Raw genomic sequence first — 26,475 nt, 5'->3', positions numbered from 1 at the left:
GCGCGGTACGAAGCACAGGCCCCTGCATTCAGAATCTGACCTCATCATTCTGAGTTTGATTGTATTTGGTAATGATCTGAATCATGATGCAAGACACAGTACATTTCATGTTAAATGCAGGCAAAACACTTTAAAAGTAACTGAGTAACTTTGTTACTTTTTGCATGTTGTTAAAAATACAGTAAACAAAAAGAAAATGAACGTTTCTCAGGACTGTGTGATCTGCAGCAGAGCCAGAGTGAGGCCGGATGCAGTAAAGCACTTCCTAACGCTGTGTCACTGCATCATTTCATGTCTGGCACTGATCACCACCTGCACTCATGTATATATCTTTCTACGTAGCACTCTTAATTCTTATTCTCATGTATATATCTCATGTATATCTCATGCACATATCTTTCTTTCTACATAGCACTTTAATTCTTATTGTTTGCACTGAAGCACCGCAGCAAATTCCTAATGTTGCAAACCTCAACATCTGGCAATAAACCCATTCTGATTCTGATTCTGATTCTGATGAAAACATCCACACATTCCTGATGTCGGATTATTTTTATTTCCACACATGAAAAATGAGGTCAGCTCATCATCATCATCATCATCATCACCACATCGGTCGGTCGTTGTGTTCAATAAAAAGACAAATGTGCACATTAAATGAATATTCTGCATGTTAATAAAGAATCTGAAACTACATTTCCCATGATGCACAGAACAGCCGACTAACCCTGCAGATAGAATCTGAAGGGGTGGAGCTTCAGGTCAGAAACTACAACAAAACGTCCTCACGCGCAGCTTCAGAGTCTGTTTTTACAGCGCCGGAGGATCTGCTGGACCAGCACGGCCCAGCCTGGCCCAGGTTCAGGGTCAGCGCGGCTGTCCCAGCAGGCCAGCTTTAGCCGCCAGAGCCTCGTTCTGCTGGATGTGATACTCCTGGAAACGCATGGAGATCCTCTGAGTCATCTTCAGGTACTTCTGCAGGCACGACTCGGAGCAGCTCGACTGAAACACAAACGGCTGTGAGGATTTTATCCAGATGTTCCTTCACTCACATGTTTCTGTCATCCAATCATCTTTTTTTTTTACCTCCTCGGGCTTCACGTCTCTTGTGGTGAAGTCTCGGACGCAGTCCATGAAGCAGTTCTCCGTCACCTTGTTGTACGTCCCCAGAAACTCCTTAAACTGAACACAGGAAACAGACACAGCTCAGAAAACTGCTGCAGAGCAGCAACTCAGCAAAACAATCTGAGAGACGACCGAGAAGGATCCGAGGTTCAGGTCTGGGAAGAAATTTCCTCAAACAGGTTTTAACCTCCGTCCTCTCGCTGCTTCAGGCACGCTCAGTTTTACTGATGCAGTCAACAGTTTTGGTTTTCTTCAAAGTGCTCCAAGACTGTGAAGCTGCTCTAAAGAGCCAAGGTGGGAGCTCAAATGTATTAACTCAGACCTGCGTGTGCGACAGAGGCTTCCTGCTGCAGGTTAAAACGATCAGAGCAATGCCACTGGATCAAAGCTGTGACTTTTAGTTTAAAGAACTTTTCTCATTAATGTATGAATTCAAATGTTTCTTCCGCTGAAAACGTCCAGGTCAACCGACGGGGCGACTTTTGGGATTATGATGTCATAATAAAAAAACTTTCAGATAAATTCCTTTTGTTTTTTTCAGTCTTTTTTAATTGTTTAAATACTCAAATGTTTGTCATGCTTTCCTCAGACTCTGCTGTTTTTACGTTTATTTACTTTTTAAACCATTTCCTGTATCACTTGATTTTGTACAAAGTTAACTTCTTAAACTTTATCTTTTGACCTAAAATGTTTTTCTTACTTTTTCCATATCTAAATTGTGATTCGGTTGTATTTTCTTGCTTTATACTAATCTTATTATTTCAAATTAAAATATATAATATGCAGAGCTCTAGACTAACTTTTTAAAGGCGCACCCAAATTTTTCAACCGCATCGCTTAACACTGCAGTTTTACATGTGCACTTTCTGTTGCACATAGATATACATCTATATCTATATCTCCACACATTCTCACTCCAGTATTGGTCCCAATAAGCTGCCACAGTGTTCTGGCATTGACGGTATTTGAGTTTGTTTTGATTGATTCTATTTTTATCTATTTATTTTTACCTACGGTTCTGTCGCTCTCTCCTGTTTTGTCCCTCACAGGCCTCCTTGCTGTATAGTTCAGTGCGGGCTTTCTATGGACCCTGGAGGCCACAGTAACCGGACTTTGTGCCTCTGAATTCTGAGCCTCTTTTCTCAGAGTCGACATGAAAACTCTTGGGGTCACTTACCTGTTTGATCTGGTCGGACTCGGACACCTGGACCGCCATGATTCGGACTCTGTGGGAGGGGAAACAGGGCGACAATTAGCAGTAATGCTAACATACCAGACTCCATTCATAAATCCTCCATTTTAGCGCACTTCGTGGTCCGCCTCTTTTAAAGCTCCTCCGGCGCTCACGTGTTATTCTTTCAATGTGACCTTACAGGTGTACCGTTCAGCTTAGGTTGGCTGGTTTAGTAACGCTTCAGATAGCAGAGGTTACCCGGGCTTTAGTGACATGATGAACAAACCTACCTGATAAAACAGCACTTTAAACGGACTGCTGCTGCTAACGGCTAGCCCGGTTAGCGCCTTGTTCCCGCCCTCTGATGAGGGTCCCTCTGTTCTCCTGGAGATGTTCTTCTTCAGCCTCCCGAGCAGCAGCGCTCAGTTTCCCTTTACAGCAGCAGGAGGACAGTTTTTCACCAGAGCTCCGAGCTGCCTGAGGGGAACCTCCGAGTGACGGACTGAAGGACGCATGCGCACAGAGCAGCAGATTCTCTCCGATATTTTTGCGATTTTTCATGTAAATTAAAAAAATAAACACGTTCAACATGAGGCTAAAACTAAGCTTAATATTCAGTTATTAAAATCAATAATTTTATTAAACTCAAAACACGAATAAAAATTTATATTTGAGAGAAAAATGTGACGAATGTTCAGGTGAGGAGAACGAGCGCAGCAACAAAAGGTTCCTGCTGGATGGTTCCTACCTGCCTTTAAACATGCAGTATGGAAGCCTGAAGTACTCATTATTTATAAAAAGGTAATATTATAGGAAAAGAATCTAAGAAAAATTCTTATTTTTAAATATTTCATCATAATAACATTTTTAATGTTCTGAAAAAAACAAATTTCATACATGTGGGACTAATAATGGTTTATCTGAAAAGTTCACATTTCTTCATAATTTATTGCAAAACTTTATTTATAATTACTGCGAATCTGGGAAATAAGCGACCAGAGCTGTTTCTTTAAGTCTACACCTGACAGAGGTCTTTCATTTCCTACATCAGCATTGTGTTATCATATAGAAAAACAGCGCTTTTCTCTCAGATTAAATTATTTGAGGGATTAAATGTGCAGTTAAAGCTCTTCACACTGACAAGATGTGACGTTTACCGTCCCTGACAGCGTGAAGCGCTCTCAGACGAGTGCTGTTATGAATGAAGCGAGCGAGCCAAACAGCAGTTACAGAATAATCAGGATTATTTTTATTAATTCATCTTCAGGTTCAATAATATTACAGAAAAACATCCTCTTCATCATATTTATACAGTAGTAGTAGAATGCTGTGTCATTGCTTCATTACAAGTGCTGGTCATAGTTTATAGTGTGTGCAGTGTGACACTGAGTTCAGCCCAGTGTTACGAATCACTCGGTACAAAGGCAGTTTCTCAACAACCTGCTTCTGCTCGCTCTGATGGATCTATCTGGGTTTGATTGGTCCTCCTTGGGCAGGCGGCAGGACGCGCGCTGATGCTGCGTTTGTGTCGTAAGTGAGCTGCCGTAAACGCGAGCTGCCGAACGGCAAGCATTATTTACTATTTTAGGAATTTCTTTGAACGAACAGCCAAACATCATCACACCATTCCCATGTGACACGGACGCAGCACGAGCCACTCATATATGCTGTATATATACGGTGCATTTGAGGTAACTGGGAAGTTTCTGGAAACCAAGCCAGAGGACTTAAAGATAGTGTTGGCACCAGAGCATCAGCGTCACGTTTAGTCAGATCAGAAGCCCCGCCCAGGTGCTGCACCACACTCTAACGCCTGGAATCACACCTGCCCAAAGAGGAAAGACACGCCCCCTTTTTTATGGGCATGCAGGTGTGACAAGAAGGGGGGGGAATTCAGGACAACGAGCCACGCTGCATTCAGGACGCCGTGTCGGTACTGTTAAAATCAGACAGAGCAGTTACTCCAGTATGACCTGAATGCAGCGCCTGACCTTTGACCTGTGGGTTTGGTTGATCATATTTAACTCAGGTTTTTCACTGACGTGGTGCCGGCTCTTGGTTGGTTTTGAGAGTGGAGGTGAAGAGCCTCACAGGAAGAAGTTACAGAGCTGGTTCTGCCTGGGTTCTCTCCCAGAACAGGCTGAGAACCAAGCACCGCTGTGAGCTGCCTCGGCCAATCAGTGGTAACCTCTCTGAGTCCAACTGTAGGCTACAATGTTTGGGAAACCGTCATTTCAGTGCAAAGTCAATAACCTGCTTCTAGATTTAGCAGCAGTACCACACCAGTGGAAAAGAAGTCCCAACAGGAAGAATCGGATCCTTTTTCCCCACAAACGCAGTGCCAGAACATTAGGTAGCACGAGCCGGGGTAACGTCTGTAGTAAGAAGAGAAATTTCGTGCAGTTCCCACTCCCACCATTGATCCACGAATCCAACCACGGGACAACCCAGAAAGGACCGGGGTCTGGGTGAGGCAGCGGCACTGAGTTGTTGGAAAAAGGTCGTAACAGGATGAGTTGTCCACCTGATTTCCAAAGCAGAGCTGTTGGTGTGGATGCAGCAAACCAGACTCTGTCTCACAGGCCGGAATGCCAAGCATCAGAAACGGGCGCTTTGGGACCGCTGATTTTGAGGTGCCAGTGGTTTTGTGGCACTTTTTATTGGTTAAGATCTGATGAAGTAGCACCCCGGTACCACATCGGTGGAAAACGGGTCAAAGCAGGAAGAACCGTATTCCCATTTTACCACCAACATGGACTTTGGGAAACTTGGGTAAATATGAGCTGGCTCTAGATTACACATCACACACCGCGCTGCAGGAAAACCGGTTCAACGGGAAGGATGAGAGGAAGTGGGCGGTTTGCGTTGGGGCTCTCAGATCTCACAGGACGCTTCTGGTTGTTGGTAACCGGTAAACATTTATCAGCAGGATCTACGGCGAGCAGCTCGGATGCTTCTGCGTTTGTAGTGGGCGAACTGTCAAAGGAGGGTTTCTGCACGCTCATACAGTACGCGGAGAGAACGGCGGTCAGATGACGTTTTGATTTACAGCCTCGAACCGACCATAACGAGCACCTTAACACCGTCATGGCAAAAATACACGTGGTGTAGTTACAAGCACCTGAATGTGACACCCTGCCTTCAAGTGATGCAAGCAGATGGAAAAACCGGGAATCGCATCTGTTCTCCGAACTTGCCAAATCGGTCAGTTCCTGCACGTGCGGTCGTGGGTAAAAATCTGAATAAAGACTCCCGATTGGACAGCCTGATCAGAGCGAGTGAAAGGACAAATCCCACACCCAGAGCTCCAGACGCAAATGTGGAGTAATCATGTAATCGCGCCCGACACTCCAGGTGAGCCCAGAGGTTCTGGAGCTACCTTAACATAAACGTCACACTCTGGTCGAACACCACTTGAACGCAGGGTTGGACTGAACCGCCAGTGTGGCGCAGCCTTGATACGACCGCGATCAGAGACGTCTTTATCGCATTTATATCGGAGCGGAGAAATCGCTCGGCGCCCCAAAGACGAGCCGCTGACCCACCGAGGACGATTTCATGGCTTCGCTGAGATGTCTCCAGATGTTTGAGAGGGTTGAATCTGCAGAAAGGTAAAAAAGGAACACCAGAGGACACCTGCAGCTTGTTCTCTTTTCTTTTTTGTTGTTTGGCAGAAAATATTCAGAGGCACAAACAACGTAAGCAGGTTCACTCAGAGGACGTCTTCATCAGCCGTGTTTTGCTGATGTTGGAGTCTGTGTGATCCAGGAGGAGACGTAGTGAAACAGCAGGTTTCTATAGCAGGAGAGAGGACGCCAGAGCAGAGCAAGGGTAGAAAAAGGAGGAGGAGGGTCTCTATGTCTCTAATCTACCCGGGAAAAACGCACAAAGCAAATGAAGAGGAGAGAAGAGGGCATGAATACTACTAAGATGATGATATTCAGTCAGAACCATGATAATAATAATAAATAGAATATTAATTAAGAATATTAATAATCATTATCATCAGGATAATAATAATATTACAGAATAAATCTCATATTTCGTATATTTTTTCACATTTTTTTTCTCCTTTGAAATACAGTGATCTCCTCAGAGCAGACCAATGAGGACTCAGCCTGTGCTGGCTCCGATTGGCTGTTGCATATGACATCACAGCTAATGGCGACCAGGTAGACATGCACCACTTCCCGCCCCCCACCCCGGCTGTTTCCTGTGCAGACAAGAAGTCCTGGCGTTGCCATGGTAATCGGTAGCGAGTGACGTTTCAGTCTGGAGAGAAAAAGAAGTGTTAACAGAAAGCACACGCTTCGCACGTGCTCAGTGCGTCCGTGGAGCCGCCGTACCTGCATCATAGCCGTCCGATGACCATGACGTCTACGACCTCTCCCTTGTGCAGCTCCACGTACTGCTCTGTTTTAGGGGGCAGCATCAGCAGGCCGTTGGCGCTGCGCATGGACATCAGCCTGCTGGACACCTGGTTACCTGCAGGGAGAAGGGGTGTGGTCAGTCGCATTACCCAAGTGAGATGACTGACAGGACGCTGACCGAGGCAGCGGTTAGAACAACATTTAAGAGGCTCGTTTACGACGCCTCTGACATAAATCAGCTGACTGATGTCGACCACAGAGCCAGCGTGATGGATGGGCCTGCGACGGCGCGTCACTGGACGCCCTGCGGAAGCCTCGGGTATCTGGGAACACGCACGATGAATTTAGGAGAAAACGTCAATTCCGTCTCCAAGAAAGCCGGTTGGAGATGAGTCCTCGTTGGCAGGTTCAGAGACTTTGGAGCGAGTATCCGTGAGCTGGACTCAGAGCAGACAAACCGCTCAGCACCGTCGACAAACCTGATTGGACGAGCTGATGTAAAGCTCTGAGGGCGGCGCTACAGGACACAAGCGTAACGGCTCATTTGGGCCAAGTGCAGTGAGGAAGCTGAACAGCGCGATGCTTTATGAACGTGTGGAACATCTTTATGACGGTTCCATGATGTGATCAATAAAGTTAATCGTGTGGACGAGAAGAGGCCAGAGTTTACCGCGGCGAGGAGGAAACAGGAAGCAACGCTTAGACACCAATGACTGACGGTACACACCATCACCGTGTGTGTGCGCACTCACCTGTGCTCTGAGCCCAGGGCAGCGGCTCCTGGTGATGCCAGGTGAGAATGCAGCGGTGGTACTCAGGCCGGGGGTCCAGCTTAACGTCACAGGAGAGCTGAAGAGAAGAACAGTGGCATCAGCAGACTTTCATCAACAATAACTGTGTTATGTAACCCGAGCGATGCATCAAACACTCGGTTCACCTTGACCTGCAGGCAGGGTTACAGCATGACCTCAGAGAGTGTGTGTGTGTGTTACCCTCGCTTTGATGATTGTAGGTCGAGGATCCAGAATGCCTTGCATCTTCCTCAGAGCAGGAATCACAAACAGGTTACACGTCACCACAGCGGACACTGGGTTACCTTGGAAACAATAAACAGACCACGTGTGATGATGGTGCAGAAGCTCGATAACATGATGTGGCGCATTTACGAGCGGCCTCTGAATGATGTCATAAACGTGGTCAGTTGGAGTTACTCGTGTCGACGAGGCGCTGCTGGAACATTTATGGAGCTTACTGTGAGGAGTTATTTTAAGATGCACGTATCTGCCTGCAACGAATACGAAACATTGAAAGAGTGTCTGCGTCATCTGTTGATTTGTATTCATTTTTTTCCCTTCCTTACTTCATGTACTTCACAGTACAATCATGTACTGTGAAGTACATGTAGTAACTGCTAATTCTCAGCCCATCTCTGTGGAGGCTGCTGACGTTCAGCCTGCACTGAAGCTTTCTGGTCTCCAGGAGGTTAAAGTCTGGGCTCAGGACGCTCTCAAGCTTCCTGCTTCGCTTTGGGATCCACAATCGGGAATCGTGACTCTGATCACAGGCGTTTGTGGGGACGACCCGAGGACGCTTCAAAGGCAGGTGAATTACACAGCAGGGTTAATATGTTACCTGGCAGGGCGAAGATGAGTTTTCGTGTCCCGTCGATGTCGACTGTGGCAAAGGTAGTGGGAAGACTGAGGGACAGAAACACAGAGCAGCGTGAGCAGAGGCAGAGACTGAGGTATCAGCCGTCAGGTGTACCTGCAGTACTGCGAGTACCTGCAGTGAGGAACTCCTTCAGCTATCAGAAGAAACATTTGTGACTTCAGTGAACAGACTAACATTGCAGCCACAGGTGAGGCTCATTAACAGCCGCCTGAAGCTTTAAGCTCTCGGGTATTTCACACAGGTGTGACTGTGGTGCTTAAGTTCTGGGACTAAAGCAGGAAGTCTCGGCTCCGTCTTACCCTGGCTTCATGAAGACTCGGCCAAAGTGAATCTGTGCGTGCAGGTCGATATCCAGCACCTGTTTCAGGTAGTCCTGATCACAGACACACACACAGTCAGGTTTCCTGCACACTGACGATCAGAACATCTGCTCAGTGCATCACTCAATCAGTGAGCTTTACACTGAGATACTTTAGGCCACGCCCACCTGCTGCCTCACCTGGCCCTCAGCTCGATTAGGAGTGACGGCTCGCGGTCAGAGCTGATGAAAGACGGTAAATCGTCAGCTCCGCCTTCACGTTCGGCTCTCTCTGCGGTCTCACTCCACAGAGAGACACACCTCCTGTAGCAGCGGCGAAGAAGTCCGCCCAGTCCTGCTTCACTTCCTGAGCGAACGTGCAGTTGGTACTGCAGCTGAGACTCTCAGCAGGTGGGCGTGGCCTGAAGTTAGTTAAGTTACTGAAGTTACTGTACCTTCTCTCCCATGGACACACCCCCTGAAGTGATGATGACATCAGCACGGCTGATTCCCTCGTGCAGAGCTGACAGCAGGTCGTCAGGGCTGCAGAGAGAGGACACACGGGTGTCACAGGAAGTTCAGGATACAGACTGAGGTCGGACTCGAGTGGAAGATTTCAGATTTCCCACTGAGGGACCTGTGGACCTCAGAGGGTGGATGAAAGATTAAACCCTGACTGCACCGTGCTGGGGGGTGGGGGCTGGAGCTTTTTTAAGATGTCAGAACAGGAAATGATCAGACTGGAGCGACAGGCGGGGAAACGCGCTCACTTGTCTCCGACGATGCCGAGGTTGATGGTCGGGTATCCGTGCTCCTGGATGGTGGCGAGGAGAGTGGAGCGGTTGGAGTCTCTGATCTTCCCCGGGTGGAGGTCATCCTCCGGGTTCAGCAGCTCGTTCCCGGTGGACATGACGGCCACCACGGGGAACTTGTGCACGCTGACCTCGGTCACTCCCACTGTGGCGAGCAGGCCGATCTCAGACGGGCCCATGTGCGTGCCTTTAGCCAGAACGCACTCCCCTCGCCTGATGTCGTGACCGATCGGCCTGCGTGGACACAAAAGCACCAAATTGTCTACGCTGCTCCTTCACCCGTTTGACATCCACGACCTGAGAAGCGTTCCTCTCTCACCTGATGTCCTGCCCGGGCCGGGCTTGGACCATGATCCTCACCTCCAGCTCCTCAGTGCCCTGTAACAGACGAACAGGAAGTAAAGCCAGCAGGCACACGCACAGCGCCATCGACCTTCATCCTGGTGTTCTTACATCCTCAGACTCCCTCAGCAGCTCTGTGTCTTCTACTTGGACCACGGCGTCAGCTCCGCAGGGAATCGGCGCGCCGGTCGTCACCCTCATCACCTGACCTGGCATGACTGTGTGGGTGGGCTGAAAACACAAGAAGCACAGTTTACAGAGCGATGACATCATCTGGTAATAAGGCTTTTAGTCAAGGTTGAAATTCACAGTAATCAGGAGGAGATGAGAAGTTTTCTAAATTCTGGAGCCTCAAGTGGACGTTAGAGGAACTGCAGCTGTTATGCCGCCAGCGTTTGGCTGCAGAGGTCGACTCCCAGGACTTCCTGCTCTGTGACACGTGTGGCTCTAAAGACCCTTGTCTGCCTTCACTGCTGATATGAACTCGGTGATGTGCATCAATCTGATCCTGATCTACATTCTGCACATACGTGAACTTAAACGGTCTGAGCATGGCTCGCGCTGTGCCGATCATGGTGTGTGTACCATGAGCCCGCTCATAGATAACGCTGAGGTTAGCAGCGTCTCCCACAGAATCTGGTTGACAGATGATGGTTATGCACAACGCTGCTGTGTGAGAGCCGACCTGCTGTCCAGCCTGCGATTCCCCCATGATGAAGCGATCTCCCGGGCCATCGGCAGCTACGAGTCAAACATGAGTCGGTTAGAGCTTTCAGTTCAACAGATAAAAGGTAAAAAAAAAACGCAGATGTTTGAGGCGGTGCCCACAGTCTCACCTCGCACAGCGTAGCCATCTTTAACAGAGGCGGGGAACGGAGGAAGGTTGTCTTTGGCATAGATGTCCTGAGCGAGAACTCGACCCAAACCATCTGCAGAGAGAGAAGACTTTCTCAGAGGCTTATCCAGGACAAATTCATTGTTTCACTACAATCTGAACTCTGTGGGAGGAGCGATTCTCGCAGCTTGTGGAGGAACGACGGAGGAGGGCGGCTACGGTCCTGACCGGACGAGCTGACCGACAGCGGGGAAAAGCCGATCAGACTGACGTCAACCTGGCTTGACTTTCAGGTCCAAAACCTCCGTAAGTCAAACAGGTGGAGCAACCTTTTACACATTCATGGTTCAAACAGAGTGTGCAGGTGCTGAAATGCTTCTCCCATCAGATGCCATCACCACAGCAGCATCTAACTGCTCTGTGGTGGAGCAGTTAGTGGACACGTGGGCGTGCAGGGCTCGATACTCCTGTGTTAGAGCAGCGCACACACACACACACACACACACACACACACACACTCACCTCTGTAGTTAATGACTTCAATTCCCAGAATAGGCGTCATCTCGAGAACAGTGATGAAGGCTTTGTCCATGGATGTCAGCGGGAACGGCGACATGCGATGACGACGCGCCACTTTACTGATGTCAACTGCGCTGTGGCCTATGAGTGCGTACACGCACGCACACACACACACACACACACACACACACACACACCTGTAAACACCTGAAAACTATTTTTTCGAGCTTTAAAGGTAAACGAAACACATACTGAACTCACTGGCTCTCAGTATGTTCTCATTGCTGCCACATCGTGACTGAACCTGCAGAAAAACAGATTATTTTGATTGAAATCATCTTAAAGAATAATTTTCTTTTCATGCGTCTCATTCACAGGATGTGGAAACATAAACAATGACTCTGGATGCAACATTCAAGCATTTCAGGAGCACCGAGAGAGCGAGTCGGGTTAATCTTACTCATCAGATCAGTCTGAGCGCTGAATAAACAGCAGATATAAGCCAGAGCTTTAATTCTGCTCTCCTAGCTGATGTTAACAGCAAATTAAAACCAGAGGTCAGAAAGCCGGCGTCTTCTTACTAAAAGCAAAGGTACATAAGGTTGATGATTGGCTGCTTTGCAGAGATGATTTAAGCATAATTTGATGCTACATTTTAGGTCATTTATTTTTAAATGTACCACAACTGAAGACATTTCAATAGATCTGAGTGTTTCCAACCATCACAGTCCCATTCACTCCCATTCAACAGACAGCACACGTCCCGAGACTTCCTGAATAAAGTTCATGCACATAACGAGAGCTTCAATCAGGACGATCACTGCTTACACCTGGAATGACACTGATATTCAAATCTGACCTAAAGATACTCATCTGTAACAGTCTAATGATGCTGTGATGATGGTTACCGATAGTTACCGGGGGGGGGGGGGGGGGGGGGAGTTTGTTTCACAAGTCAAAATTAAAAGGTGAGGCATAAAACCTCAGAAACCCATCTGTTGCTCAGAACACGTTAGCATCTAAAATATGCCGAGTTGTGCACAGACTGTCCAACTTTGTCATGTTTCTCTGTTGTATGGTCTGTACGTCATGTATGTTTGTCCAACAGCTGACTGAGCAGCATACACACACTACACCTGACCTGGATGTTATAAATGTCTGCTACAAGCTGTAAAGCTAAGTTACAGCCAGCTAGCTAACCAAGCTCGCTCTAAGCTAGTTTGCTATCTATTTAAACGGTTACATCATTTAATTTTTGACAAAAATCATATTTTTATATAAAATGTAAATTATAACAATGGTTCACTTAACAGGTAAATGATTTTGGGAAGCTAGCCACCTAGCATTTAATTCATTTCAAGCATAGTTCAGACAAAGTTAGCCAACAAGCCATGACTTAGCTACAGTGCATGAATCTAGTAAGGATTAGCTAATATTCACTGACAAAGAAACATGAAAATAACCAATATAGCTTCCAGATCAGTTTGTATTTAGGGTTTCATTTTAGACAGCTTTTTATTCATTACATTGGCAGGTTTTTGGCTAATGGTAGCTAATATAAACTTAGCTGCTAACACACACAAACTACTTCATAGTCAACTTAGCATATAGCTGGCTAACCTTAACTCGCTGTCTAGAGTCTTTATCTAAACCCTGTGTGAACAGTTTATATTTGAGAGATGTTCATTTGGTAATTATTTCTAAGCTAACATTAGTTAGTGGCGCTCATTTAAATAACATGTGACCAAAAAGCTGGGGAATCCATCCATCCATCCATCTTCATCCGCTTTGTCCGGGGCCGGGTCGCGGGGGCAGCAGCCTAAGCAAAGAGGCCCAGACCTCCCTCTCCCCAGCCACCTCCTCCAGCTTATCCGGGGGAATACCAAGGCGTTCCCAGGCCAGCCAAGAGATATAATCTCTCCAGCGTGTCCTGGGTCTGCCCCGGGGCCTCCTCCCGGTGGGACATGCCTGGAACACCTCACCCAGGAGGCGCCCAGGGGGCATCCTTGTCAGATGCCCGAACCACCTCAGCTGGCTCCTTTCGATGTGGAGCAGCAGCTGCTCTACTCTGAGCCCCTCCCGGATGGCCGAACTTCTCACCCTATCTCTAAGGGAGAGGCCAGCCACCCTTCGGAGGAAGCTCATTTCTGCCGCTTGTATCCGCGATCTCGTTCTTTCGGTCACTACCCACAGCTCGTGGCCATAGGTGAGGGTAGGGACGTAGATCGACCGGTAAATTGAGAACTTCGCTTTTACACTCAGCTCCCTCTTCACCACGACGGACCGGTGCAGCGTCCGCATTACTGCAGCTGCAGCCCCAATCCGTCTGTTGATCTCCGGCTCCCTTCTCCCATCACTCGCGAACAAGACCCCGAGATACTTGAACTCCTCCACTTGTGGCAGGAACTCATCCCCGACCCGGAGTGGGCACTCCACCCTTTTCCGGCTGAGAACCATGGCCTCAGATTTGGAGGTGCTGATCCTCATTCCCGCTGCTTCACACTCGGCTGTGAACCGTTCCAGTGCGAGCTGGAGGCCCTCACCCAATGAAGCCAACAGAACCACATCATCTGCAAAAATCAGAGATGAGATTCTGAGGCCACCAAAGCGAAAGCCCTCCGCCACTTGGCTGCGCCTAGAAATCCTGTCCATAAAAATTATGAACAGAACCGGAGACAAAGGGCAGCCCTGGCGAAGCCCATCACCCACCGGGAACGAGTCCGACTTATTGCCGGCAATGCGAACCAAGCTCTTGCAACGGTTGTATAGGGATCGAATGGCCCGTAGCAATGGGCCAGACACCCCATATTCCCGCAACACCTCCCACAGGACACCCCGAGGGACACGGTCGAATGCCTTCTCCAAGTCCACAAAACACATGTAGACTGGTTGGGCAAACTCCCATGCACCCTCAAGTATCCTGGAGAGGATAAAGAGCTGGTCCAGTGTTCTGCGACCAGGACGAAAACCGCATTGTTCCTCCTGTATCCGAGGTTCGACTAACGGACGAACTCTCCTTTCCAGCACCCTGGCATAGACTTTCCCAGGGAGGCTGAGGAGTGTGATCCCCCTGTAGTTGGAACACACCCTCCGGTCCCCTTTCTTAAAGATGGGGACCACCACCCCGGTCTGCCAGTCCACAGGTACTGCCCCTGATCTCCACGCAACATTGCAGAGGCGTGTCAACCAGGACAGCCCTACAACGTCCAGAGCCTTCAGGAACTCGGGGCGGACCTCATCAACACCAGGGGCTCTGCCACCAAGGAGTTGTTTAACTGCCTCAGTGACCTCGCCCTCGGAAATTGGCGGGTCATTCCCCTCATCCCCAGACTCTGCTTCCTCCTCGGAAGACGTGTCAGTGGGATTAAGGAGGTCCTCGAAGTATTCCTTCTTAACAGGCAGCTCATGTCGGGTGGTGTCAACAGCTGTAGCAAAAGACTTGTATTCCTTCCACCGCCTGACAAGCTGGGGAATATGTAATTGATTTAATAATTTTACAATCAGTTCAAATACTAGTGATTTAAAAAAACAACAACAACAACAACAACAACAACAAAAAAAATGGAAACATATACAAGAGAACAAGTATATAAGGAATAATGGAGGACCCAGGATAGCACCTTAGGGAACGCCACGGGACAAACAGGAAGAAACTTTTCTTAGCGTGTTTTTAAATTACATGGTAATCTGTTCAGATACTGGCAATAAGAAAGTATTTGATATTTGAAAAAATGGCACGTGAACCAAGTCTAACTGTGAATACTCGTTTTTCTGCTCCAATGAAATCGAACACACCGAGTTTGTTATTCACCATAAATTGGCTCGGTCCTGAAGCTGGAGCTTTTTATGCCAGGAAATCAAATGTGATTTTTCTGGTTCTATGAAGTGAACGGAGGAGGTTAGGAAATAAAGAAAGTAATTAAAAGCTCTCATCATGCAGGAAGTGCTTGTCATTGTTTGATAAAGGGCTTCGATCAGCAATCAGCGTACATCTACTGGGCATGCTCTATGACCGTTACACAGCACAAACAGGAAAGCTGGTGTTTCATGCAGAATGGCGTTTTTTGTTGCCGAGCTCTTAGCGGTGCTGTCTGTGTGCATGTGTGAAGGTTTGTTTGTACCTTGGGTGTCGGGCACGAAGCGGTGGAAAGGCGGGAAGTTGCCTGTGTCGCCCGGGGTGACTCGGAGGGGGTGGAGCTTAAAGAGGCCGAATCTCGTGGAAGCACCTGAACACCTCGAGAAATGATCGAGTCCGGGATCTACACACACACACACACACACACACGCACACACACACGCACACACACACACACGCACACACACACACACACAATGCTAGTCCAATGATTTCCTTCAGTTGTTTTATTAGAACCTAAAGCTGCAAAGCTGAACACGCTCCATAACCCCTGACCCCCTCACAATCAGCTGTTCTTTTTATAACTTTACTATATTTAATGAAGTCATGCAAAGTTTTACTTTCATACTCTGAATACTTTCTGATTTGTTTTTACTACCAGCATTATTATCATAGGTTGAACTGAAAAGGGAACTCATAGTAGGTCCACCTTAAAAAAAAGGCGGCATCAGATAATCTTCAAGCTAGTTCAGGCAGGAGCTGATGAAGAATGGTGACTGACACAATGAACTGACCAATGAGAGGAGAGGACAGGTGCATGTGTGAAGTCTCACCTGATGGTCATGGGCAGAGGAGCAGGTGAAATGAGTGGGAGGGACAGGGGTGTGGCCAGGCAGGTAGGGACTCCCTTTAGCCATGAGCACAGCATGGCTCATCTGATGGACACACACACACACACACACACACACACACACACACACACACACACACACACACACACACACACACACACACACACACACACACACAGGTGAAGGACATGATGGGATGAAGTGAAACATTCCACACGTCACAGCTCAAACCTGGGCTCACACACATGGATTCGTTCTGTAAATTAACTGATACGACAGGAGCTGTTCGCGGTCATTGTGGGGGTGTGGCTTTAAGAGGAACGCTACAAACTAACAATACTAAAGCCAACAGTTAGTCCACACCGGACATCCCTGCATCGGGTAAACCCTAACACGATGGAGGTCATGCTCGTGTTAAAATGTTTACACACGTATCGATGAACCAAAACTGTCCTCAAGTCATCACTTCCTGTCGTCTCCTCTCTAAAAAACCATAACAAGGCAAATGGCCTGGTAAATGGCCTGCATTTATATAGCGCTTTTCTAGTCCCTAAGGACCCCAAAGCGCTTCACACTACATTCAGTCATTCACCCATTCACACACACATTCACACACTGGCGATGGCAAGCTACAATGTAGCCACAGCTGCCCTGGGGCGCACTGACAGAGGCGAGGCTGCCGGACACTGGCGCCACCGGGCCCTCTGACCACCACCAGTAGGCAAACATGGGGTTAGTATCTTGCCCAAGGATATTTGGCATGCAGCCAGGAGGCAGCCTGGGATCGAACCACCGACCTTCTGATTAGTGGCTGACCTGCTCTGCCACCTGAGCTACAGCCACCCCTTCAGTGTTAAAACCTGACAAGTTGTTCCTTTTATAAAGGAGCCATAATGACCAGTTTGATCGAAACTTCTTGACAGCGTCCGACACAGGTCACGTGATGCTCTGTCACGTGACCTGTGGATCTAAACGTGACGACGGATTGAAAAACGAGTTTCCTTGGTGCTCATTTCTTCTACAGTTATAAGAACCTGCAATGCCCCGTGGGCAGAGCCTGTAATGACCCGCCTGACCCTGAGGAGGAAGTGTTTTCTAAATGTCATTCCGCTACTGGGAGGCGGGCCTCCTGTCTTCCGTCCTGCCCGCGGAGCGCTCGCTTCCCGGTAATTTCTGTGCGTCCTGCAGCAGCCGCTGCATGCGTCTGTAGTACAGTAGCTGCTGCAGTGACCCACTTTCCCCACACTGATCATTAAACTTTCATCTGGCAGCTTCCAGCACCGCCGCTGCTCTACGTGCGGCCTGCGCACCGCTTACCTTGGCAGCGATGGCAGCTGCGGTGATGTGGGAGGAGCCGTGCTGGTGGTGGTGGTGATGATGGTGGTGGTTGTGCGCGTGCCGACCTCTCCTCCGGTCCTCCTCTTCGTCATCCTCCTCCTCACACTGGGTCCCGCGCTCCATGGTGTGTGTGTTGGTGTGTGTGTTGGCGTACGTGTTGGCCTGCAGAGGGGAGGGGGAGGGCAGCTGCTCCAGGGCGGCGTGCGTGGATTTCACCCGGACCATGGCCTCGCGCAGCAGGTCAATGGCGTGAGGCAGAGCGGGCAGAATGAACTGAAAACACTCCTGAAAAATCAAAGTTTCATCATCATCGTCGTCATGGCGTCAAACTCTCACAGCAGACGCTGCACGCACAGTGGATCGTTTACACGAACAGTAGTCGCGCCGAGTAGTCCAAGCACAGACTCCCCCATCCCAAACCCAGCCACCTCCTCCAGCTCATCCAAGTCATTCCCAAGCCTGTCCTGGGTCTGCCCCACGCCTCCTCAGCCAGAGGCCGTCCAGGAGGCGTCCTGGTCAGATATCCAACCATCTGAACTTCGATGTGGAGGAGCAGCAGCTCTACTCTGAGCGCATATCAAAAGTCTGAACTCCTCCCTCCATCTGTAAGGGAGAGGCCAGCCACTGAAGGGCGAGCTGCTCCTTTCAACCATTCTGAGTTTTATAGACTCAGGGTGGCACCCCGGCATTTTTTGGCTTTCTCATCACCGCTGCAAACCGCTCCTGTGTGAGCTGGAGGCCACCTGAACAGAACCACCAGATCTCGAGAGCACAAAGGTAAGACACCTGGCTCCGCCTACAAATCCTGTCTGTAAACAGTCTGACTCACTGCTGGCAACACGGAGCGAGTGGGCATTAGGGACACAGAAGTCCATGAGCTCCCACACTTTACAGATGCATGTGAACTGGACTGCAGTGATGTGTGACAGGTGTACTGGTTTCACTGGTGCACACAGAGTCTGAGCTCAGACACGCCGTCCTCCTGACTCAGCCTGTGTTACTCTGAGCTGTGGATCACACACGTTTGGTGGCTTAGACACTCAAACTTTATATTTTCAGACTCTGTTATACTTTTAAAAGCTGCTCGACATTTCAGGACGTTGCTTGAACGCACTCAGACTGAGCTGGTCAGGGAGGAGGTTGGAGACACCCACAGAGGTCTGTAATCCAACATCTGTAGTTTTGTAACGACGCAGTTCAACTCTTCCTACTTTAACGGTAAATAACACAAACGCTGAGCTCCACCTGACTGGATCGCCACGTCTTACGACATACCCGGCGAGTTCAGTGCAAAGATCCACACGGTGCAGACTGAGCAGAGTAAAGTCAGACTCGTACCTGAGAGCCTTTCTTGCTTCCTGGAAGGTTGATGATCAGAGTTTTGCCACGAATACCACAAACAGGCCTGCAGAGGAGAGGACACGGCACACAGAGCAGGTTAGAAAACAAACGTTTCCACACTGTGTCAAACTTAAACTGCACCGTTCATCAGAATCCAGTGAGTAACAGAAGAAACAGGAAGTGACACGTTCAATGTGACTGACAGCACCTAACCAGGTGAATCAGAGACGTGATTGGCTGTAAGAAGATCCTCCCAGAGAGGCCGAGAGTTCAAGATGGTCACGTGACAGGACTAACTGTGAAGGCACCATTAATGCAGGAGCACATCTGGAGGTTCAGGAGGAACATCTGCCACAGTCTGCTTCTTATCGGAGCTCCATAACTGACCCGAGTACAGCTTTGACATCATCCTCTGACACACCTGCTGATCACCTCAGAGGGTTAAAGCTCGGTGGGCAGACGTGCTGCCGCATTAAATTCAGACAGTTTCCCAAAACATTCCAGATCCAGATGTGAATTTACAAAGATAAACGCACGCCACGTTACAGTGACTGGTCAATGAGCAGTGAGAGCGCTCACCTGGACAGCATGCCCAGTGGCGTGACGTTGAGAGATCCCATCAGCATGGCCAGAGCCATTCCCGGAGCCTCTCGCTCGATCACCTCCCTGGTGGCCTAGAAAACGACAAACCACAGCGAGTTAGAACACGGCGGTCTGCCGTCGAGCCGCGCCTCTGAACCTCCTGTACCTCAGGAGTAACATCTCTCGGAGCAAAGCCGGTCCCTCCGGTCGTGAGGATGAGGTTCAGCTCCTGTTCATCGCACCACTCCAGCAGAGTTTCCTGCAAACACACATAGCTCGTCACCGCCAAAATAAAAGCACCAACGCTGAGCAGCCGCAATCACAGCCACAGAATCAGAGAAACAGAAACGTGTCAGTCTGAAATGCCGGCGGTGGCGATCACGTGGACACAGTGATGCATAAAGACAGAGGCCACGTTGCTCGTGCATGTGGAGCAGACGTCAGTACGCGATTAGAAATCATCACAACTCAGAATTTTTACTGATTTCTAATTTGTTTCAATCCAAAACCTTAACGTGTATTTATGATGCTCAGTGGGTTTAAACCAGTTTACCGCCGTCTGACTGGACGAGAGCTGCGGACGACCTCACTTACACGTAGACCCCGCCCACTGACAGACAAACGTCTGTGAAAAAGCGTTAAATCGTTTCCCTTTATTGGCACAAACAGAGATATTAAAAAAGGACTCCTGTTTTTGGGATTACCTTGATCTCGTCGATCTCATCTGGAACGATCTTGTAGGCCGCGATGACTCCTCCTAGTCTGCAGGAAGTGACACAATGACAGTTACTGTCATGCTGCTCACGTGTGTACGTGCATGCTGCAGATCTGCTGATGAGGACTCACAGCGAGGGGTCGTGGACCAGGTCCTTCAGGTTCACGCCGCTGCGGTCCTCAGCCAGGTTCTTGAAGCAGCTGTCGCTCACTGCAGAGGAAGAATAGCTCAGCACGGTTTCTCTCACACACACACACACACACACACACACACACACACACACACACACACACACACACACACCTCCTCCTCCTCACTTCCTGTCACATGTCTCGTGTTCCAGTGCTGCAGGTTTCTAACACTAAGCTCAGAGTGTGAGCCCAAAGCTAAGGCTGCTCTGAACTCTCAGGCTGGACCTGCATGATGTCACAAATAGGGGACACCCTTGTATGCTCATCTCAGCTGCGGAAGCCCCGTCTACCTGTTGTTTGAACCCTCTGTTTGTGAGAGGCAGCCAATCAGAACAAAGGTCCAAGGATATTGTAAAGAAAAGCGTCTGTACTTCTTTAAGTTGTTTCTTCAGTTCTGAAGAACTGAAGAAGCTTCAAGGATGAGAGGTGAAACGTCTTCAAGCTACTTAAAGAAGTCCAGACGCTTTTTTTTTCCAAGCTCCTTAGACTACGATCATCTGGATGACTGAGAACTAGGGCTGCCACAAACAATTATTTTGATAGTCAACTAGTCATCGATTATTTTTGCGATTAGTCGACTAATCAGATCATCATCCATTAGACGTAAAACGTACAACTTATTGCACCAGCAGCTAGAGCAGGGCGATATGACCAAAACTATTTATCACGATATACATTTGAAAATTTGCGCTAACGACATAACTGACGATGTAATTGACACTAGACAAAATACTTCACAACTTTATTAGTGCAAAAACCCCATCAATGTATTTTCACTTAAACAAGCAGCTGTTTTTTATGTGCATTAAAGTAATATACAAGTGTAACAGTGCAAATGCAAATTCCTTGCTGACAGTTTAACCAAAAGGCATTTCCAGTGGAGACTGGCCGACATATCCTCAGCATAACCATGTATAATATCCACAACACTTAAAAACAGGTTATAAACACACAATACGGTAATATTATGTTGAAGCACAGTACGTATCACTCCGCGAGGCTCCTGTCTACGATAGCTGTAATGCTCTGACAATCCATCAAGCGGTGGCGGCTTCGTAGCTTAGCAAAGTCGTACTAAAGCATTTGACAGATTTTCGAGCCCCGTGTACATTCATACATAAGGCTCACGGGATTATAAGGGGCACTGTCGACTTTACAGAAAATCAAAGGATTGATTTTAAGTGTGCCGTATTTTCCAAACAACACGGTAATAACAACGGCCCGCTAGCATCTACCAAAAATAGTGCTTTGTTGTGTATCTGACGGACGAAAGCTAAACCAGTTCCACCACTGAAGCTGCAGCATTTTTACAAACCAATTCAGCTTCATCTGTTTCATTCAATGATCCGCTTTCGCGCTTCTCATTCTGCATCACCGCCATGTGCGTATGTAAACAAAGGCACTGCGCATGCGCGTTTTACCCATATTCTATTGCGATATTTCATTTTCCTATCGTTGCCCAAAATTACACCATATTACCGTGAACGGTATGATATAGCCCAGCCCTACCAGCAGCATCTGCTCTTATATAACTATCATTAGCTTACAGCTTTAAGTGTTTAAGGTATGTGCTAACTAAAAATAAAGACAAGATGACAGTTTATTAAACTTTAATGAAATTTGCAGATTGTTTCTGTGATGTTTAATAAACTCCTTGCTATATAAAATATAACGGGACACCGGAGTATATTCTCCAGCATCTCACACTTCTGATAATCAGCTGTTTGTCTGACGTTTTTCAGCTGTGTGAAAACCACCCAGGGAATTAAGAAAGTTTTACTTAATCTAATCTCAGCCAAACAGATTTACTCACGAACAAATAAAACACTGAAAAAAAGCCAAACAATAACATTTTCAGGTTATCTAAGTGACTTATATATATCACGTTTAACCTGAGTAGCGAAAGACAGCGGTGGTTCTGAAAACAATTTCCCGGGAGTGTGCCGTTCTCGCCAGCTCTAGTGAGCCTTGAACCCCGGCTCGCTATCGAGTTGGTGGTTAACAGACGTCTCCGAAAACGTCGGAGCACTTTTGAAAATATGTGGTTTCTTGATAAACTGCGCAGATATTTGAGGTTTACACAGCTACATTCTCGCCTGAAAATATCTTAAACGTTTATTTTGTGACCCAGAAAGAAAAATAAGAGTAATATTAAAACTAACTAGCTGCCGCTATTGTTGGAAACTGGAATTGGCTGAGCTGCGCTATGAATTCTGGGATAGGTTGTGCCACAAAGGATACGTCGACCCATCCTTCAAATCTGGGGAAATGAAGGTCACATTTGGAGGAGTCTTTGAATTTGGACAGTCTTCGCCGCGTTGCTGTAACATAATCGGCCTACAAATGCGGCCTCCGAAGGATGCGGCCTGAATTTGGTCACAGCTACGATACCGGACACAGCTTCTTCTTCGGGGTTTAACGGCAGCTGGCATCCTTGTACATGCAGTGCTGCCATCTTCTGTTTCAGTCCGTTATTACACTCTTAAATCCTGCTACTTATTCCTGCGTCTTTCAGGATCTTACAAAGCTTCAAACGATGCGTCGACTATTAAATTAGTCGTCGACGATTTTGATAGTCGACGTAATCGTGGCAGCCCTACTGAGAACCTTCACAGACAATCAGAACAAAGCTGTCTTAAAGGTGGAGTAGCTAAATCGGCTCAATTCAGACATGGATGAACCGAGGAGCTGCACAAGGCTCAGTGTGAGATAAAGAAGGATTATTATCAACTGTAAATCATGCAAAGCTGCTGTAGCAGAGTCCAAAGATAAAAACAGGGAGCTGGAAACCAACAGGATGAGTTTTTTTGGAGGATCGAAGATTCTCCACAAGTTACAAGAACACAGACGCCAAAATATCATCGTCCAGTCTTAAAATGAAAGAGCAGGAAGTGAGCAAAACAGGTCGTTGTTAGCGTCATCCGTGTGAACAAAATCTTTATTTTTGAGGGGAAGTCAGAGAGTAATGATCACAAAGAATAAATGGCACTTACAAATGAGAGTGACAGAAACAACAAATTCAAAGGACGCCTGGTAACGCTGTGCCAACAAGACTGAACAACTGCAGAGTTTGAGAGCAGCAGGACAAAACAAGACCTGCAGGTCCTCGTCATCTCCAGCAGAGCGTCCAAACAAAACCACGGCCACAGGAAAGACCTCCTACACTGATCACATGACCAACAACAACCACAATGAAGTGTGAGGGACAGCTGAAGAGCTCCATGTGAAGATCTACTGACTGAAATGTTGCGGCCGTGTCGTCAGAGCTGAAGGACGGACCTTCAAGGACCCGCTCAGGGTGAAGTGCTGCAGAGGAAGATGGAGGAAACGGCGGTCCGATAACTCTGAGGAGCTGGCAGGGAAGACCTCGGCAGATTCAAAAAAGCATCGCTCACGACCACGAAGCTTGTAGAAGAACGCCGTCCTGCAGGCGTGCTCAGTGCCGCTGCAAGTCCAGAGTTAACGGATCAAGACAAACAATGAAATAGCAAAGAGCAGCGCATCTAAGGAAGCAGGAATAGACCGAGAATTCGCACGTCACATGACAGGAAGCCCTGATCTTCCTCATCCAGACTTTGGACTTCAAAGGGGGACAACGTCAGTCAACTTCAGCTGTTTGGTTAATTTCCTCCTGCTGTTTTCTGATTCCTGGACTCTACCCGAGTATCCTCACCTGATTCACAGCTCAGTCTGGCTTTCAATATGATTTCAGTGGTTTGCTTCGCAGGTTTTAAACCGTTTGTGCACATAACAGCAGGAAAGACTCTCACACTCAGCTCCAATCTGATGAGCGACAGTAAACGAGAAGAGTAACGCCAAAACATAGTTTTTTTTAAATTTTATTTATCATGCTCCTCTCGTCCTTTATTACTTTATTTTACGTCAGGAACTCAAATACAAGGAGTCAGCATCCGGACTGGGAAACGTTTGATCAGTGCTCGCCTACGAATATTAGCAGAAACAGTCACAGTCAAAAGAAAGTAGGAAAGTAAGCTAGTTTAAAATCTGGTCCTTAGCTAGTTTAAAATGATTTAAATACAACCTTAAAAAAACAACAACAATGTGACATATTAAACTTAGTCAGAATTCATTTATGGGAAAATAGGTCAAAATACAGAAACTGTGTGAGACCTCGACCCTCGCTGCTTCTATAGGAGAGAACAGGGTGGATCCACATTCTCCCAGCAGTGGATGCAGCAAATTCACCAAAAGATCAGAGCGTGCAGTGCTCAAAGGAACTGAACAGGAACGATGTGCTCTGAGACGAGGCCAGAGTGCAGATGTCTCACAGATAAAGCTGGGACCAAACTGGGTCATCAGCAGGACAAAGATCCAACAGAACGGCTGAAAAAGGAAAGAACGGAGCTGCTGCAGAGCTCAGAAAGCTGTGCATGAACGAATGCTGCAGACCTCAGAAAGCTGTGCATGAACGAATGCTGCAGACCTCAACGACCAAAGCTCATCCACAGTGATGGCGCAGACCGATCACTGCAGGTCACTGCTGCTGAAGGAGCTACACCACTTTTGGATTTGGTCTTTTTGTTAAATATTTACTGTGTAATGTACAACGCGTTGTTCATCTGAGGTTGTATTTTCTTATTTTTAACACCAAATTTTTTCTGATGTCCTGACACGTAAAACCTTACGACAGACAGATGGCGTACGATGCAGTATCGTGCTCTGGTTGTCTGTGTTATTTGGTGTGTTCAAACTTTGTTCTCTCTGCTCGTTAAAGTCACTAACGAGGAACTGCAAGCACGGTGGATGAAAGAGCAGCTGTTCTCTTCCTGCTCCATAGAGGGCACTCTCAAGCTCATCCTGGATGAATGGAGCTCAATGGAGCTGAAGAACAAAAATGTACATTTCGAGACATAAACATTTTTCTCATGGAAATCTTTAGCATGTTTTTACTAGAAAGGATTGAAACAATACATAAAGTTGTATTTTTAGACATTTTAATGGATTTTTAATGCAGTAAAGTACTTTTCTATGAGCACCACAAGCCACTTTAATACATCCTCCATTTTGATTTGGGGCATGAAGCCAGCAGCAGTTAGCATCACCTTCAAACACTTCAACCACATAACTACGACGCACCTACAAGAGGTATCACCGGGAAAAGAACGCCATCAAGAGGACCTCCTATTCTAAAACTCACCAATCAGCACATGTTAGCCGAATGCTAGTGTTTTATGGGCAAGAATCAGCGTCACAGTGAATAAAATATTGATCATTACAATTGATTTGTTTCAGTTCACAGTACTGATTCTGGATTTGTGGGAACTAGCGTGTTTTTGTGTGGAAATCACTGCGGGCCCTCCCACAGCGCCCCCTGCTGGGCGCACAGTGGACTGCCCATGCTATCCTCAGTTAGCTAAGCATCCCTGTCCATGTCCAGTGTTACTGGGTTCACTGGTCCCAGTCCTCCCGCGGGCACGACTCCGGTGCGAACATCAGCTACAGCTTCGGTGCCGCGCTGCGCGTTCGTGTTTAATGTTGAACTAAATGGCGTGAGGAGGGAAAACGCTCATTACTGCGTTAAACGGACACTAACGGGGTGAAACCCCGGCCGTTAAAAAGCCGCGAGGTCCCGTTATCTTAAAAAAGCCCACCGTGAGCCGAGGCCCTCGTCAGACCCGCAGAGGGACATGAATAATGCAGCTCATGTCGGCTCCGTAACGGCACACTGCTCAAAATACCACCTGCAAGCTAGCCACTAACACCGGAACACCGCGGGGTTACCTCCAAAATAAAAGCACGGCTTCTGGTAGACACTCACTGTAGCACGCACAGCTCGTCTCGCATTTTGAAAGAGCTCCCCGGCCCTTCTCCCGGCCGCTTCACGGCGAATAAAACACCTCTGAGCGCCGCAGTTTCGCTGACAGGTGCAGCCGGTGCTCACACGTTAATCCGCAGTCACACACAAACACGTTAATCCCGCTCTTTAGCGCAAAACGCGCACCTGTGCGCCAGCAGCCGCGCGGCTCGCGGGGAACCCGGTTAGCATGTGGCTAACGTTAGCCCGCTCTGCAGCGGAGACAGCCCGTATCGTGACACCGACTTGCGCAGGGAGCCGGGCACAAAACGGCGCACAGGTACGCTGCCCAGAGGCGTTTTAGCGCATGTGATGACACGGTGTCCTTACCTGTGAGGATCCCCACGCGGGTCTGATGGTCGTGGTTGGTGAGCACCATCCCGTCCGCCGCCATGTTTACAACCTCTGTCTGCACTGTGACGGCGCATACAGAGGCTGGGGGGTGGAGGGGGAGGGGGTGCTGCACCTCTGGAGGAGGACCAGTGTGTGCATGCGCGTGCATTCTGAATCCCCTCCAACTACCGATACGATCAGGTGACCCGGTACCGCCAGAGCTGCAGCTGGATGACCTCTGAGTGGAGCCGTGACATTGACCTCACCATGTCCTCCAATCACAGAGCAGCTTTAAACAAACTCAGGT

The 26,475-nt window shown here is 48.0% G+C and overlaps 2 protein-coding genes across 2 annotated transcripts; both read right to left on the bottom strand.

Moving 5' to 3' along the window:
- Positions 1 to 537: 537 nt before the first annotated feature.
- On the bottom strand, positions 538 to 2,819 carry LOC309696152 (mitochondrial import inner membrane translocase subunit Tim9). Its single transcript, XM_082517280.1, has 4 exons — positions 2,590 to 2,819; positions 2,303 to 2,351; positions 1,087 to 1,182; positions 538 to 1,002 (listed from the first exon to the last, which is right to left on the bottom strand). The coding sequence occupies exons 2-4, from the start codon at positions 2,339 to 2,341 to the stop codon at positions 868 to 870; spliced, it is 270 nt and encodes an 89-aa protein (XP_082373406.1). The 5' UTR covers positions 2,342 to 2,351; positions 2,590 to 2,819; the 3' UTR covers positions 538 to 867.
- Positions 2,820 to 3,525: 706 nt separating this feature from the next.
- gphna (gephyrin a) lies at positions 3,526 to 26,443 on the bottom strand. Its single transcript, XM_082515641.1, is given in 25 exon segments — positions 3,526 to 6,571; positions 6,646 to 6,784; positions 7,422 to 7,518; positions 7,662 to 7,765; positions 8,302 to 8,366; positions 8,640 to 8,713; positions 9,094 to 9,181; positions 9,409 to 9,684; positions 9,770 to 9,828; positions 9,904 to 10,023; positions 10,478 to 10,533; positions 10,629 to 10,721; positions 11,150 to 11,287; positions 11,408 to 11,450; positions 15,268 to 15,405; positions 15,836 to 15,937; positions 17,171 to 17,476; positions 18,530 to 18,596; positions 19,112 to 19,206; positions 19,281 to 19,373; positions 19,819 to 19,876; positions 19,961 to 20,039; positions 26,166 to 26,266; positions 26,268 to 26,315; positions 26,317 to 26,443. Coding segments are annotated over 24 exon segments (2,445 nt in total). The 5' UTR covers positions 26,328 to 26,443; the 3' UTR covers positions 3,526 to 6,571; positions 6,646 to 6,650.
- Between the last annotated feature and the right edge of the window lie 32 nt (positions 26,444 to 26,475).

The sequence above is a fragment of the Aulonocara stuartgranti genome (assembly GCF_965226115.1).
Source record: "Aulonocara stuartgranti genome assembly, chromosome: 19".
In the NCBI taxonomy this organism is placed as follows: domain Eukaryota; kingdom Metazoa; phylum Chordata; class Actinopteri; order Cichliformes; family Cichlidae; genus Aulonocara; species Aulonocara stuartgranti.
The sequence above is the reverse complement of the archived record's forward strand: the minus strand, read 5'-3'. Positions and strand labels throughout refer to the sequence as shown.